The sequence below is a fragment of the Symsagittifera roscoffensis genome, chromosome 10, assembly GCF_963678635.1.
Source record: "Symsagittifera roscoffensis chromosome 10, txSymRosc1.1, whole genome shotgun sequence".
Lineage (NCBI taxonomy): Eukaryota > Metazoa > Xenacoelomorpha > Acoela > Convolutidae > Symsagittifera > Symsagittifera roscoffensis.
The window spans coordinates 29,780,777-29,798,637 of NC_087071.1; the positions used below are offsets into that span (position 1 = coordinate 29,780,777).

At 39.4% G+C, this 17,861-nt stretch overlaps 1 protein-coding gene across 1 annotated transcript; it reads left to right on the top strand.

Moving 5' to 3' along the window:
* Nucleotides 1-9,741: 9,741 nt before the first annotated feature.
* On the top strand, nt 9,742-16,673 carry LOC134855492 (conserved oligomeric Golgi complex subunit 5-like). Its single transcript, XM_063872029.1, has 6 exons — nt 9,742-10,227; nt 10,532-10,740; nt 13,271-13,455; nt 13,795-14,165; nt 14,733-14,885; nt 15,457-16,673. Exons 1-6 carry the CDS (start codon nt 9,807-9,809, stop codon nt 16,500-16,502), a joined length of 2,385 nt encoding a protein of 794 aa, XP_063728099.1. The 5' UTR covers nt 9,742-9,806; the 3' UTR covers nt 16,503-16,673.
* The last annotated feature ends 1,188 nt before the right edge of the window (nt 16,674-17,861 follow it).

The window sequence follows — 17,861 nt, forward strand, 5'->3', positions numbered from 1 at the left end:
TGGACCAGGATAAAGAAGGTGAGAAGATTGAACGAAACCTGGTGCAAGATTGTTTGCCCGGGGAGACGAACGGTGAGAAGAACCGGCGAGTTCAAGTTCAACACCTGGGACAAGGAAGTTTGTCCGGGCAGTCTGATGTAGATGAAAACGTTCCTGATGAGAAACAAGACCTGGAGAACAAAGTTTTCGCCGGGGATTTCAGATGGATGCGAAGAAGGCATAGAACTGATCTGGAGGAGGGGACGTGCTCTATCGCAGACTCTTCAATGAATGACAACTCCCGGAAGTCAGGAATCGACACCTACTCAGACAGGAACTCGAGCTCAGGATCGGAACTGTCAGAGATAGCGATCCACAAACTGCTAGTGGAGACCCGAGCAAGATATCTGGACAGGGAGGTATATCAAGACCCTGACAGTGATCGCTACCTCATACCAGGTGAAAGAGTCTTTGATAACGCAGCGGATGGTCTGGAAACAATAGCTGTATCGAAACGTTCGACAAGTCTGTTGCCACAACAAGAGGTAGTCAGGACTGATCTTCAGCCGTTCGAACAGGAAACACAGCCGTTGGCAAAGATTTGGTGCGTTAACATGGAAGAAGACGCACACCAGCCCAATGAGCTGAATAGTCAGATGAGGGTCATGAAGACGAACTTGAAGGCGAGATATAGACTCTCGGACCTACTAAGGGCGCAGAGAAATGACCGCATGACAAGCAACCTGAAAAGGTGGATAGAGAATGGTGCTCCGGACAAAGGTGACCTGGAGGAAGACAGTTACCGTATTCTGAGACAGCATTTTATGCAGAAAAAGGGAAGGTTATACTTGAACAAGGACGGGATTGTGGCTTGCAAGAGAAGAGATGAAGACAAAGTCCTATACAAGTATAACGCGATAGTGTTGCCGCAACTCTATCAGACAGAACTCTTATTTAGGTAGCATGATCAGATGGGCCATCAGGGTATCGACAAAGTATATCAGAGGATCCTGAAGCGCTTTGAGTGGCCTGGAATGAAAAAGGCATGTGAGAAGTGGGTAACACCGTGTCTCTCATGCCAACAGGTCAAGGATCCAAGGAAATTGCGATTTCCTTTACAATCGATCGAGTCGTCTGAACTCAACGAGGTGTTGCAGATAGATCACCAAAAGATATGCATGACAGACAGTGGTTATAATCAAGTCTTGGTCATGATAGATCACTTCACGAAGTATGCAGAGGCCGTGCCCTGAATAACTGCCTCAGCGGAAGAAACGTGCAACCACCTGATCAATACGTGGATAGCGAGACATGAATGTCCGATGACGTTTCAATCGGATAACGGAACAGCTTTCGTAGGAGAACTCACAAAAGAGCTTATGAGACGCTCACAGGTTGCTCAAGCTCACTCCACGACATACCATCCCCAGACGAATAGCTAAGTGGAAAGGCAGAATCGATTGTTAGTGTCGATGCTGAGGGTATATTGTTCCAAGTACATGAACGATTAGGACAGATACCTTCCAAAGGTGATGGCAGCCTATAATACCACGCAACACTCCACCACCGGAGTTAGTCCCCACATGATGCTAACCAGACACGAGAAGTCTTTGCCCTTGACCTTTTTCTACCCAGAATATGATGGAAAGAAAACGTCTCCACAGGTCTACGTGAGGGATGTGATTAGACGTCAGCATAAGTTCAACGACTTGTATAGACGAAAAACTCAGCAAGCACAGGCAAGGCAGAGGAAAAGATTCGACAAGAGAGCAGCTGGTGCAAAAACTTACTCGGTAGGAGACTGCGTATGGGTATTTCAGAACGTTATACCACCGAAAGGAACGAAAAAGCTCTTTAAAAAAGTGGAGGGGACCCTTCATGATTACGGAAGTGCTCCAGGAGAGACGCTTTTATAGACTGAGTACTGGCCGAGCTGCTCATTACGAAAACATTAAGCCACACAACCCATCGACAGAAGATTGGTGTATACCTGCAGACATGGAGGGGGATTACTTGATGATGGACCCTGCCTGTGAGGTCAACGAGAAGGACACCAGGGAAAAGAACGATGGAAACGCAGTCGTAGAGGAAGGAACAAGTACACCACTGGAACTGGATCCAAATGAGGTGATTGAAGCAGACGATGAAACTTTTCCCTACGCAGAAGACGACTGGCAAGACCCTGAACAAAGCGAGGTTCCCAAGAACTTGGAACCGGATCTTCCGTTCACGATACAGACTCGACAGAATGACAGGACAAGATCCAAGAAGAAATATAACCCTTACGGCGACGACTTTGTAGTGGACAGGATAGATCTAAAGAAGATAGTGGAAGAAGTAGTATGTCTAGAAGATATAACTGTGTCACAGGACATTGACATAGTCGATGATCACGACGAGGAATGGATCGAGGACAGTTCGAAACCCAAGGAAGAAATCGACGACGAGCAACAGCAATCCCACGAGCAAGAAATGACGAATCTGCGTGTCTTGGAGTGGTTGAAGGAAATGACGTCGGACCCAAAGGGGACAAGTGTCACAATTCAAGATGTAGCTCGTGAAAGCCTGAAATACAGGAAAACCGAACGAGAAGATCCTTCCTGGGCTGCCCAGGAAGGGCGACTACTCATTCCAGCTTCCAACCTCGACTTGATATCCGGTATGCGATCGACGGGGACGTCGATGGATATTTTTGTCCGGGGAGTGGGGGTAGGACTTAACCACACTGAAATGTTATTAACTAAAAAATTAAGAATAGCAAGAGAAACAGGAGATTTAGAAGCGGAAACAGGCAAGGACCCTCAGAAACCGGACATAGGAAGGGTAGTTGAGTCATATTTTAACTTACCAAATGAATATTCAAGTAGAATAATACTAACAAATAGCGATTTTATACTCACAAATAGAAAATGTGCGATAGCGATCACAGCAGACATGAGTTTTAAGACAGCGTTAGCAGCAGATTTTAGGAGGGAATAAAAAAACATAGAATTCCTTAGGAAGCAAAGACTAGGAATAGGGGCGTAGCAGCCTTGCCTCCGGCAGCGTCGGAGATACCGGGAAAGTACTTATGCTTCTTGGTGACGAGGGCGACGGAGAAGCGGCACGTGGACCCGGAAAACCTAGTCTTGTCCTTGACGAGATTGGGAGACTTCCTCGTGGAAAGGGAAGTGAAGGAGCTTTCGCTTCCAGATTACGATCCGAACAGAGGACGGCTGCATCCACGAAAACTATACGCGCTAAAACACGTAATCTTCTCTGATACTAATATACAAGTATACTTGCATAAGAAATATTACTTAAGTATAGGCTGAGTTTAGGTGTTATACAGGGGGGCGTCATACTAAATGTGTGTTGTGTGTGATATGTGTGTTATATGATGTGATGTGTTATGTTATTAAGACCCTGGGTAAGAAGGGATTATTAAACATGAATAACCAAATGACGATCTTAGGAATAGATCCAAAATTTGGACTGTCCATTCTTAGGTAGAATTCCAAATTTTTAGCAACAAATTGTTTTTAATAGGTTTTAGGATCAAAATCATTTTATCTGACTGCTTTAATTACAAAACTAGTGCAAAGTTGACAAGTGTGAGTTTCGTGACTTCTTTTCTAGATCCTGATTGATCATTTAATCACTCACTTGAGTTCAAATCGTTGAATCAATAATCAAGCCAAACCCGAAAGAGAATGGACAATTTCAACTTGGATGAATTGATGGACCTGGCAGAGGCATATGTAGGACCGATTGTAGATGCGATCTATCGTCGGCTAATGGATCGGGACTTCGCTCTGTAGGACCCAGAGGTAGTCATGTTGCTGAACGCCTTGATAAACATCTTGGGGCATGACAAACGTGGGGACCACCCCACGGAAGTCCTATTGATGGCAGCATACGGAAAAAGAGGAGTGCTAGACCGCCCGAACATGAGAGTGATGAGGTGGAGAAACGGGGCTCTCTCAGGGAGTGACCTGGCGAACGAGCCTGGATTGGGAAGTTCGAGGACCTACCAACCAGGTGAGATGCCCTTGCCCACCAAGCCTAAGCCTGGACCGAGAAGAATGCATCAGGAAATGAACAGCGAGGCTGCCTCGTCTATCTCACCACTGAGAGTAGCTGCGCCACCAAAGAGGGCGAGAGTAGAAGAGGAGGTTCAAACAAAAGAAACCATGCAAGATCTAGATGGGAAGAAAGACGAGCTGGACGACTAGTGGCCAACAGGAATGCGCCAGGATCCGGGATGACTGCAACCTATGGAACAATCAACGACATGGGTAGATTACAACTCTCCCAAGACGCGATGAACAAAGAGAGAGTTAGCGATGCAACGTTACAAATGAGGAGGTCTAAGATCCCAGACAGGAAAATCCGAGGGATGCCGGCGAAGAAAGTGTCCCGAGTGATTGATGTACAGAAGAACAATCAGTTGAAGTATAACTTCACAGGAGTTCCGGATACGGATCCGAGAGCCTGCTTCAATCGAGCGACCTGGAACCCAGCAGTAAACCTCCAGCAGCCGCCACTTGGGACATCACATCTGATACTGGGGGACAGCTTGGTCAGAGTGCTCCAAAACTTGAGAACTTCCTGGATCACCACGGTGATGGCGTTTGGAGGCGCGACGATAGCCCAGTTATTTCGGATGGTGAAGTTGATGAACCCAGGGAGAATCCCTAACGTAATGATCCTAGTAGGGACAAATAACATCTCGAGAAGCTCAGATGAGGAAGAGGCACTATGGGAATCGATGATGGTGTGCCTATTTACTACTCTCTGGCACAAGTTCAACTGCGCAGTACTGACCGTCTGCAATGTACCAATGAGCACGAAGATGTTGACAGCAGCAGGAAGAAGAACAATAGACAGGAGGCGCCAACGAGAGAACAATTGCAGAAATTGGATAGTCTAAAACATTTAGATCTTTTTGAGACAATGTGTAAAATCTTGATCATTCCGATGGAAGTGAAAAAGATATGGGCCAGGAGACGTCTGATGCCATGGTTTAGAGCCAACATGACTGCATGATTATACGAATATGCCAAGAAGAATATGTTGAAGCACGGCAGAGTGTACAGTACGTATCAGCTGGACATTGGAGCAGGAGTTTTCAGGCGAGCTTTTGTAACTCATCAGAATGCAGTGACCACCGCCGTAAAGAGAATCTCCAGGATGAGTGAACGTGATGGAAGGGAGAGAGAAGAGATGTTGAAGGAAGATTTGGAGAGAAATGTGACGTTTTGTCTCCACAGCAGCTTCTGCAGCAACAGAGAATCTAACGTTGACCCCTACCTTGTTGTAAACAAAGGGTAGAGGAGCAGAAGTGTTGGAAGACTGCTTCCAACAGCGTCAGGATAGCTACCGATGTGTTGCAGGACACGGCAACTGAAAGTGTAGAGTCATTGTTGCAGGAGGAGGAGATGGAGCCTTGACAGAATGGCCGAAAAACAAGATGCAAAAAGAAACGAAATTAGAACAATTTAGAAGTTTCAGAATTGCTAAACGACGAAAAAAGAAGAACCAAAGAAGTGACGAAAGAGAAGATGTGAAAACTCAGAATTGTTTTATATGTGTGACAAAAACTCAAGTGAGAAACTAAGCAACCAACAACTTGTAGTTGAAACTGAAAGAAAACATTTAGTTGAGTTTTGAACATTAAAAGAATTTGTTGCTTTTATAGATTTGCATTTTGATTTTAGTTAGTGGCTTTAGGGACACTTACTATTAATTTAGAAAGGCTCAAGTGAAGAGTATATTTAAATATTCTAGCCTGCATGATTGTTTTTAATCAACTAGGAAACTGATCACTTTGTGGTGACATGAAAGGCTTGGGTAATCTCTTGAAGAGGGAGATTGTTTCATTGTTCTTTCTAGCCACAGAGTTCCTTAATTTTATTATTCAGGACCAATAACAACTAAACTTTCTGAAAGGAAGAAGCATAGTAGGATAATTTTAGCTTGTTGGTTGGCAGGACTGTCATGCAAACTAACACCTTTTAAAACCTAGGAGAAAAAGTTTTAAATCAGGGCATTGACATTGGAAATCAGAAAAATTGTTTTACCTTAAGTCGTATCCTCGAAAGTGCAGATTAATGAGAGAATTTGTAAGGCTATAGTGATGTAGTATGATGCCATTTATATTATGTGGTGAGTCAATATGACGTGGATAAAAATGACTTATTGCATTTTGTACATTCTGTTCGATGGCACTGTACCATTTTTACGAAGACTACGAGATTCAATGGGGACATTGACCAGGCTGTCCGGGCAGTATGTGACCTCCGACCAGAATTGACAAAAAGACAGTTACGGAAGGCTAGCAGCTAACACTCCGAATTGGCAGTTTGAGAGGATTAACAGTGTTATTTAGACGATTAGACAAATCATGAAGGCTAAAGGATTCGGAAATTCTTAAATTTTAAAAATTCGAATTGTGACGTCACACTTCTGAGAAACGTCAGAAACGGCCATTTTGGAAGACATCCAAAATAAAAACAGAACAACGACAGAAGTTGCGAGAACAACTACGATAATTGAGAGAAAGACGAAAATACGACAGAGTGTTAGCAGAGACCGCTCCGAGTTGCAACAATTGTGTCGCTACAATCGTTGCAAGGCCATTCACGCTAACGGTGAAGGGTAGAAACCAGCCTTCCGGAGAGGAAATACGGATGTAATTTCCCCGGATTCAGGAATACGGAGGGGTCTCGGGACTTGAACTTAAACCATTTTATACAAATTTTTTAGCTTCCTGGTTATGTCCTGAATTGAATTTAATTAACATCTGGATTCAGTTTCTGACGATGAGAAGCTAGGAGTTAAGGGAAAGGGTTGATCTATCTTCGATGGAGATGATTATTTTATCTACTGAACAAAAACAATAGTAATATAACAAATAGTAGGAGCCGTGTTTTTAGGAATGACCTCGTGGTCTGGGGATACTGAGACCCAGCCATGAGCTCACTAATTTTGCATGTAAGTAAGTTAAGTTGAGCGTTCTGGTCGAAGCCGGAGAACAGTAACGTTTTTAGATAGATAGATAGATAGATAGATAGATAGATAGATAGATAGATAGATAGATAGATAGATAGATAGATAGATAGATAGATAGATAGATAGATAGATAGATAGATAGATAGATACTTAAATTAGTTATGGAATGACATCTATAATTCGTAACAAGTCATAACAAATTAAACTATATGTCATGAAGTCTGCGCAGCAGGCGATAAGGAAATATTTTCATTTGCCTCTCCATCTTACAGCGAGCAATAGATGGATCACGACAGCGCAGGTTGTTTGCTGAGTAGGTAGAACGTGTCGGAACTAAATCAAACAACAGATGATCAGAACCTGTTTGGAGGATTGCATCGCAGAGTTTTTGGTCAGCTCTTCTAATAGTTGCAGATATTGGTTCATAAGTATCATTAACGCCGAGCCTTATTGCACGTCTTTGAAACAAATTTATCTTCTCTAGATCTTTAACATTTTAACCACCCCAAACAATAATGCCATAGTAAAGCTTTGGGATAATAAAAGCACGATACAAAATAGCAAGTTCGTCCTTCGAATAACCGATTTTACCAAGGCGCCAGATTGAAAAAAAGTATAGAATTCGATTGTTTAACATCTTTGTCAATATGCTTAGAAAAACCAAATTTGGAGTCAATCGTAAACCCCAGCACTTTGAGGTCATCAACAACCTCAATGCCCTCAACCATATGTATGGCATTACTGCCACTATGGTTGAAAATGATACGCATTTCCTTGGACGATTTTTGAACATTGAGAAACAAGTTTCTTGCGTCAAATTGGTGACAGAGCGAACTAATAACTTACCGAGCCTTGTCAGCGCTATTGCAGCCAGCTAAGAGAGGATTAATATCGTCAGCATAAGTTCATAACGTGGTGGAAATATCTGAAACATCAATAGCACGGGTAGAGCAATTGTAAAGAGGTGGACCAAGGACAGTGCCCTGAGGGACTCCCTGATTAGTATACAAAACAGTTGAATCCAAGCCATTGAGAGATGTATAATGGGCTCTATTTTGCAAGAAATTAATGATTACGTTGACAACCGCAGGATCGACTACTGGGACAATATTCATTACTCCTTCTATAACACTCTTGTGGGAAGTAGTATCAAAAACTTTTGACATATCTAGAGAAAAGAAGCGAACATAATCATAGTTTTCACGGAAATACCGGAGATGATGTTGCAGCCTAATGAGCATACAGGAAGTAGAAGAATGCTTACGAAAACCATACTGGTTACGTGTAAGCCATCTGTTATAGGGGCCTTGCAGATAGTTCTGGTAAATTAACCTTTCAAAGACTCTGGACATAACAGAAGTAACAGAGACAGGCCTCAAATCCTTTGGCTGCTTTGGAGACGAAACTTTTGGCAAGGGAGATGTTTTTGCAAGCTTCCAAAACTCCGGGAAAATACCTTGTTCCAAGCACAAGTTGAACATATGACAAACGGTTTCGGCCAAATTGTGAGCATTGTCCTTAAAGATCCAAAACGGCAGAGCGTCTGGGCCAGTAGCGGTACGCCTAATGCGTTTCCTGGCATTAAATATTTGCAAGAGCGAGAACTGCGGACCGTCATTTGTAGTCTCCAAATAAGTAGGCTTGAATGGGCCTCCAGAAGCATTGGAGATGCCATTATAGTACTGGTTAAGCTGCTCAGCCGAAAAAGCACAGGTGCGATCTGGGGCTATTGTATTCTTATTCAATAAAGTATTCACACGCTGCCACCAGTTTCGACCACTGGCATCAGAAAAGGCACGTTTAGTTATTAACATACGAACTTGAAGGCCGACAGCATTCGCTTCCCTGAGTTTACCTCGACGTGTATGTCGATGCTTCTTCCTTAAAAGATATTTGATAACCGGAGTCATGAAAGGTGGATCCTTTGAGCTAAGAACAACACGTTTCAATGGACAGGTGACCTTATACAGATTCAGAAGCTCGTTAGAAAGTTCCCCTAACAACACATTTGGATCGTTGTAGTTAAGAAAATAACTTAAATCATGGGTATCCAGCAAATAGTTCAAATTTTTTTTTTTTTTATTTTCTTTTTTTTTTCTTCTTTTTACGATAATCAGAAGGTCAAAAGTAGTTCAAATGATTTTTGTTGGCAAATCTATGGTCACGAAAAAAAAACAACCTTCTTTTCAGATTGTTCAACACCATGATAAGCAACCAAACACATATGGTCAGTTCTCAGAGTAGACGTAAATCGTTCAATACCATTGAAATAAATTTCATCCGAACACAATATTTTGTCAAGTTTATTATTCCCGCGTGTGGGTTCCGTACAAACATCGTAAAGACCACAATCTAATACGAGGTCATCAGTATCCGAGTTATTGAAATCCCCACAGAGTACAATAATTGACGATGGGTTCTGGTCCCTGAAGACATTGATGTCTAAAACAAGAGTATTCGACCCGATGTGAGAAAGACCACCAAAAGAACTGGCTTTGGTAGAGACGGGGAAAAGCATGTAGAGCTCTGTTTAAACGCTGGCCAGTCGTTTTATAGCTTAGCTCTATTTTCCGTCGATATGTACTTCCGGTCGAATGTTACATACTTTTGCATATCTAGAAAACTCCTAGGATTTTGACTAGAATATGTGATGAAGGAACTCCTGGCTGTAGCCTCGGTTACTATAATCTTTTTGACCTTCTGGTTACCGTAAAAAAGATAGAAAAAAAATTGTGTTCTGTTTAAAGACCTGCATGAGTATTCCAACTATGGAGTTTTGTCCGCAATATTGTCTTACGAATGTCTTTTTCAATAAAATGCTAATTTAAGGCAGAATGAATCATGAAAATCATTCTGATTATCGAGAAGTTCTTTGTTCTGAGGATTTCAACGTTCAACTAGCAGTTGAGAAGTTTGGCGGAATCGGGCAAGCTGAGTTCATTAGTCGGGATCTTAACGATAGGTTGCTCTCAGTTGATTCAGATATACGCTATCATGTTACAGAACACTACGAGGATCTCATTTCGCATTCGACCGGCATTAAAAGAGTTGAAAATGTACTCAACATGATGCAAGGAAAATCACAATCGCTATCCTTGTCCATTAATCGGGTGAAGGCGAAGGTTGACGATAGTTATGTGAAAGCGCATAGCAAAGTTGTCCAATTAGAGAACATGCAAAATGTCTGTGACTCCCTTCGCAAAGTTATTCGGGTTCTGTTCATCGGCAGAAGGCTTCAGCAGCAACTCGACACAGGTAGGCGTCGTACAAGGTTTGATCTTTAGTAATAAAAAATATTTTTGATGGTCAGACTTTTTTGACGGTCAGAAATTATCATGGTAAGTGAAGTTTCTTCACTAGTCCTTTATTATTTCACCCAGTCAAAAACCATTGGAATTTCATAAATTAAGAGAAAAGTAAAGTATAACATTAATAAAAGTAAGGAGTAAGAGGGTTGGGAATCAAGTCAATCAGATTGAGAAAACAATAATGTTGTATATAAAAAATTGTTGACAACACTTAATTCATTATAGACTGATTTGTTATTTTTTTGTGATAGGCGACCGTGACTTAGCTAAAGCAGCTCAAAGTGTCTGGCAGTTAGACCAACTATTTTCTTCATCGGAAGATTTGCAAAAAATCGAAGTTTGCATTCCTGTTGAAAGATTGCTCAAAGAAGCTGCTCAGAAAATCAAAGTGAGACTAGTTGAGTTGTTACACAAAAGTCTCATGGAAGAAAATCACAATACTCTTGGCAGTGTATTGCAGGTAATGAATTTAAATTCGAGAATTGATATAAATAGGTATAGATAATTTAAACGAAAAATGGAAAAGCCAAGAACCATCTATATCAAATAATGCGCACCTTTCTGCGCACTTTATGCGCACCTTTCTGATCAGTTGGGTGTAGCAGGCAATTGAAGGTCTTTGTTTTTTTACAGTTTTTTTTACAGTTGTCTTCTATTCGTCGATATGTTGTTGTAGCCCCGTGGGCTAACTGGACAAAATTGGTTACGAAAGTTTCATCCTTTTGGTGTGGTCTTATATGTGGGAGTGGTGTACCTTTTCAGTAAACTTTTTCTGAAGGATGGTCGAATATCTGCAGGAATATCGGTTATCTCAATCTATAACTTTACTTCTATTGAATTTTATACTTATATTATTAAAATCTATCTATCTATTATATATTTAAATGCGGGCTTCACTATCTCGCCATGTTTAGGCTTTTCCAACATATTATTTTTGCATGTTTAAGCTTCATCGTATATTGCAATAGTTAAGATTTTTTTTTCGATTTTCCTATTTGATTTTAGTGGTTATTTTACCGAGTTTCAATTAAGCAGCCCAATATCGAATTAGGTGTTGCGAATTTGGCCTCCAATTTTGAATGCCCGAATCATTTTAGTTAACGAAATAACAAAATAATTTATAAAACTTGAAATTCCCAACCCTGTAGTTGGGTCCTGTCAGAGTACTATCAAGGATCGCGAGTCTTGCCTCCAAATATGACTGCTCAAATCCTTGTAGTTTTCGAGATATGATATTTTTTGTGATTTTTTCAAAATTTTTTTATTTATTCTGAAAGTCTGAAATTCCAAACCTGTAGTTGGGTCCTGTCAGAGTAATCTCAAAGATTGCGAATCTTGACTCCAAATATGACTGCCAATTCTTTGTAGTTTTCGAGATATGACGTTTTTTGTGATTTTTTTCAAAAGTTTTCAGAAATTTCCAAAAAAAATAATTTACAAAACTTGAATTTCCCAACCCTGTAGTTGGGTGCTGTCAGAGTGCTCTAAGGAGTTACAAATCTTGCCTCCAAATATGACTGTTCAAATCTTTGTAGTTTTCGAGATATGACTTTTTTTGTGATTTTTTCCAAAAATTTTCAGAAAACTTGTTTTAATTTTTTTTGCAAAATCTGAAACTCCCAACCCTGTAGTTGGGTCCTGTCAGAGTAATCTCGAAGATTGCGAATCTTGCCTCCAAATATGACTGCTCAATTCTTTGTAGTTTTTGAGATGTGACGTTTTTTGTGATTTTCTTCAAAATTTTCAGAAAGTTTTAATCAATTATTCAAAATTTGAAATTCCCAACGCTATAGTTCGGTGTTGTCAGTGTTCTCTAAAGAGTTCCAAACCTTGCCACATGCGACTGCTAAACGCGACCGCTCAAATGCTATTAGTTTACGAGATGTGACGTTTTTTCATTTTTCAAAATTTCTCAAAGAACTTATCTACAAAGAAATTCAAAAAATTTGAAACTACTAACTTGATGAAGATACAACCTTATTGTCGGCTTACACCCAGGCGTCTCAAATCTTGCCTCTTAATGTGAATGCTCAAATCCTTTTAGTTTCTGAGATCAGACGTTTTTTTTTCAATTTTTTTTTCGGCGAAACAGGTTTAAAAAAATTTTGGATTCCTGACCCTATAGTAGGGTGCTCTCACGGACTCAGTGGTTGCAAGTCTGGCCTCCAGATTTCTCCAGAGGCCCATTAAGTTTTCGAGATGACGCTTTTAAAATTGGATTTAAAAAGTTCGAAATTACCAACCCTGTAATTGGGTGCAGTCAGAGTACACTAAAAGTTGTTTCTTGTTTCCAATATATGCGGTTTTTTCATGAGTTGTCGAAAAATTTCGAAGCACCGAAGGTGCGTTAAACGCTAGTAAGAATTAAGTGATCCTACAGGCCAAACTTCTGATACGAACTGTTCAACTGTTATCGGTTTTAATAAGAAATGGGTTTAAATCACCGTTTCGATCATACATACCGTTAAATAGATTTCTTCAGCTGTAAAAAAAAAATTGTGTTAGCCGGAATCTTTGAGGGTTAGTCGGTACTACTTTTGCTGCAAATGGCTGCTCGTATTGCATTTGGTTAATTTGGTTGGGAATTAAGGCATAAATGTCAACTTCATCACAGTGATATTTGAATTAAAACCTAAATTGTAAAATGGAGATTTTCCGTAATGAGCTGAGCAGATCATGTGTTGTTTCTCTCTCCCTGCCAAGACAATTATAGTGTGTGAGTATGAGCTCTCACTTGACCTGTAGCTTCAGATCTACCACAGTCTAACCAATTTGGGCTGCAATAGTGGTACCACGTGACAGTTCTAAACGCAAAAAACGGCCTTTAGTTCCGATGAAAATGAGCTTCGCGCAATAAAAATAACTCACACTGGAATATGGCGAAATAAAAGAAACTGAATATCCTTAGACAGGCGGGGTAGTCTTTGATAGATCCTCTGAAAATCGCCGAAACCACAGTAAGTATAATAATAGTCATAACTTAATTGTAGGCGTACTACCATCTGAACAAGCTGACCTCATGTCTCGCGAATGTAGTCGAAGAATTGAAGAAAAACCTCAGCACTGACGTTTCTAAATTACTGAGCATAAACCAGCTGAATAAAAACGAGAGTAGTCGCAGTTTCGGGCCTGGAAAAGCAAACATGCCGATCACTGGAAATTCAGTTGTGATCAGGTAACTTTTAGATGTTTCTTAACGCTATTTTGACGGTAAATGGGTTGATATAGGGCGTTGCATGAAAAAAATTAGTTGTGATTTTGTTTTTATACTTGATTGAAGCTAAATGAGGGATGCAAGGGCGGTTCTCAAATAGAAGCTTTTGTTTTGGGCAACATAAATTTATAAATTTAGAGGGCCATTTCCGGGCAAAAAAGTTCCTTTATGGTTACTATTTTTTTAAAATTTTGCCACAAAGTTATAACATTGCTTGCTTCAAAGTTTTCTTACTGTGCACTGAAAAAATTGTCCAAATATTTTCGGTTCATCCAATTTTCTCCAGTCTTTTGTTTTCAGGTCGAATTTCTGGACGAACACTGAAAAGATTGTCAACTTATGTGTGGCAAGCATCCAAAAATTCCACTTCGTTGTGACTTTACTCTCGAAGAAAAAAGACACAGCCACAAATTACTGTTCGTTTTTGGAACTGGTTGCAAACGAAAACGAAGATTTAATATCTCTTGATTCGTACTTCACATTTGTACAAAATCTGCTCAAAACGGAGTACGCAAAATGCGCTTCGAACAGCAGTGCTCTAAAACAGATAATCGAGAGCGAGTACCCAAAATTTCTGAAGTCGTTCCTTGGAATGCGTGACAAGAGCGCATCGTATATTGAGTTGAAATCTGATTCTAGCGTGGGTTTCGAATTTCTGAAACGCCCTAAAGGTAAATGTGAGAAAAACTGACAATCCAGAGAATCTTTTTGCCTACCATGAATTGTATTTTTTGTCAAATCCAGGTTTTTTTATACTGATAATCTATATAACTAACAACATATTGCCATAATTAGCTAACGTTGAAAATTTCTAATTGATAGCAAACACGTGATTTATGAATATCTCACCGCTTATAGCTGATTAACCGCTAATATTTTAAAGAGCAATTAAGATCGCTGGTGTAAAGTTAAGATCGCTCATTTTTTCGATTTAAAATTCAGTTTTCAATGATCAATGGAATAACCAAAATTTATCATTAGATGGAATGTTTGAAAATAATTGTTTCCTTTTTATTCCCTCAGCAGACATGAATATCCATTTTTGATAGAACGAGTGTTTAAAGCAGTTAAGTTATGAAAATTTATTCACACGGAAACGACTAAAATGCGAGCTTCACGGAGAATCGCTGTTGTGCCCTTGGTTAAAAACTGCATGCAACTTTTTTTCTGGGCTGGGCAATGTTGCCGCGCCCTCAAGCAATGAAATGTTGATTCTAATGTTTAACGTGGTCGTTTAGATGATGTGCAAAATGGGTGGAAGAAATGTCTGGATGAGTTCAAGAGTGCATATCTGTCCAGATCTCTGTCCAGGTTATTTGATCCAGTTAATTTGGCATTCTCGAAGAAGGACGTGAAGTTGCCGACCGAAGAGGAAACTAACGCGATTCTCGGTCAGTTAGTTTTGTCTCGTTGTCTTAGATGAGTTGTACCGTTTAGATTTAATGTAAGCTCAATGAATTTTACCCTTGCCAAATCATCATTGTTATTGGCCAACAAAGCTCAAAAATGAACGTTGCAGCTTTTCAGGTATTTACCGATGAATGTAGCGATAACACTTGTCCAGTCGAGTTATAAAGAGTAATGAACGTAGTGGGTAATTTTATATAGGTCTTTTTGGTGATTTCTTTTTGTTTTTTTTTTCAGGAAATTTGTTCACGCTCAATTTTGATTTTTCGTGGTTTGACTTGTGATTTCTTTTTAAGTTCTGAGCATTTCCATTGTTAAAAGAAAGGCAAAATCCAACATCGAACAGCAAAAGTGTAAAGGTCACGAAAAACGTGATCGACTTCTAATTTCAAAAACGGAAATGAATTATCAGATTTCCACGCGAAAATAAAGTTTTACCTATCGATCCAGTTTCCACAAATTGGTTTAACATAAAATTGTCCATTTTAAATTGTTAAGTATTCATTGGCTGCTGCATCATATTATGATTTATTACATAATTTGTGCGTGTTTTAGGCGGCATAACATCCGAACTATCAGTTGTTCAATTCGACCAAGATTTGACAGCTTCAGTTTGCAAAAATATTGGCAAAATGCTTAGTCTCTACGCTATCAAAGCCGAAGAAATTGTTCCTTCGAACGCGCCTGAATGTTGGCAATTGCTTACAAATATGAATGAAACACAACTGTTTATGGTGAATGTCGCAAATACAGTTTACGCTTTCAGGTCAAACGCACTCGAAATTTTAGACAAAAATAACTTGTCACAGAGTTGCAGAATTATTCTGAACCCTTCTATTGAAAAGTTGGAATTAACTGTGAATTCTATTTTGCAGTCATGGCTTGGACAAGCGCAGAATTACATCAAGGATATTATCAAGACTATGCATACTGAGAAATATGTGCTTGACTCAACAGTTTTAGCAACTGAAAGGTGTTCGCTCTATATTCGAGAGCTAAGCGCTTTCACAAATCGAGTTAATACGAGTTACCTCAGCAAATTCACATGCTATTCGTGTGTCGAAAAAACCTGCGAAGGTGTTTTCAGAGTCTCATCTGAGTTTTTGATGGTTCATATTGCAATGATTTGTGAAATAAACGAAGCAGGAATATCAGTTATAAATAAGGATATAGAGCAATTCGAAGCTTGTATGCGCCAACTTTACCCGAATTCAAACTTCGCTTTCAAGAAATTACGTATGTTTTCAACAGTTTTGTCGTACCAACCGGAAGCTCTAATTGAATTCGTGAAAAATTCCGATTTGATCAGGCCTAGTGTAGTGTTGATGTTGATGTTTTCGCGCGCATTCCCGGAAATCACTCCTCCGCACATTGCAGCGGATATGGATAACTTAGACATGAGTAAATGGTTTGATGATCACCCAACTGAAAAAGACAGAATCGCATTTTTCAATTCGGGCTTGGAAGCTTACGTGCAAAAAGTAAGAAACGAAGGCGCGAAAGAGTATTCAAAATATTACCCGCATTTGAGGAATTTGCTGCAGATATCATTTGAAAAAATATCGAAGGCAGCTGTAAATCAGCAAAGCACACTCCTGTAACTGAATAACTCCAGCAATAATCTAAACTCACTGGTTTGGTTGTAAATTAAATTGGGTTACATATCAACTAAATATATGATTGGGTAAAAATGATTTATTTGAAAGTGTGAATTTAAACAGTTATTTGTAATTACTGACGTGTCAATGAACGCAGTGTAGATATTTTTTAGGTCGTGTTGTTTTTTCGTGAATGACTTTTAGTTTCGAAAGTGGATTTTAGTTTTAAGATTTCCTACCGGAACGAAGAAAATTAACTCTCGATACAGTTTTGTCAAATTGGATTAGTTTTATCATAAAAAATAGAGCTTTTAGAAAATTAAAGAGCCTTAAGGCAAAATAAAGTTTGTTGTGAAAAGTTTTCAATTAAATCAATTTTTTTGTTTTCTTGAGTTCATTGACACTTTTCTAATCGTCTGTTTTTTTAAATTCTCATCAGTATTCTTTTTACTGAGAGTTTACAGGTTAATAAACCTTTTTTTTTCAAAAACTTCAGGTGAAGTTTCTCAAAGTTTGAATTTCCCAACGTTGTAGTTGGGTACTGAAGAGTACTCTCAGGAGTTGCAAATCTTGCGTCCAAATGTGGCTGCTCAATTTCTTGCAGTTTTCCAGATGTGACGTTTCTTAGTTCATTTTAATTTTTTCGAAGAACTTATATAAAACTTCACAACATTTTATGGTTCTTCAAAATTTGTATAAAAACTCGAATAAAAAACTTTGCAAAATTTGTAATTACGAACCCTGTAAGTGGGTGCTGTCAGAGTACACTCAAAGAATAGTTTTTGAGTTGTTGAAACTTCGAAGCACCGGAGGTGCGTTATACGCTAGTATTAGCCTTATAAATGATTTATTTTTGATGCAATATCTCTATATAATTGCTGCTACAAGCATTACAGCTGGCCTACTTTTGTTGAAGAAGCAATAGGTTGTTGTATCAGTGTTATTTTGCGGCTAGTGCTTGATGCTTGGTTCTGACATTCAAACTTGGCATTTCGTTTTCGGCTCGTTCGAATTTTTAATACTATTTTTACCCTTTTGGAGCTTCTTTTGCTGTTTTCTTGATTGTTTCTGTTGACTACAGCTTCGCTTTTATGTTGAGTCTTGGTACGTTGAGCACTGATTTTTCTTGAAAATTTTATACAAAAAGTTCAACATGAGCAGCATTTTATGCGACCAATCTTCGTAATCAAAATAACAACTTAATGACAATAATTTTTTCTCGACAAGTACTTCGAAGACAAAATCAATAATTAGGTCAAAAAAGTTTCCGATATAGTTAGAACAAGCAATTTAGTGTTAGTAAAAACTCGGTGGAAACTAACCAACAGGACCGGTATTTGTCTTAGGGGTCAATTGCTCTTT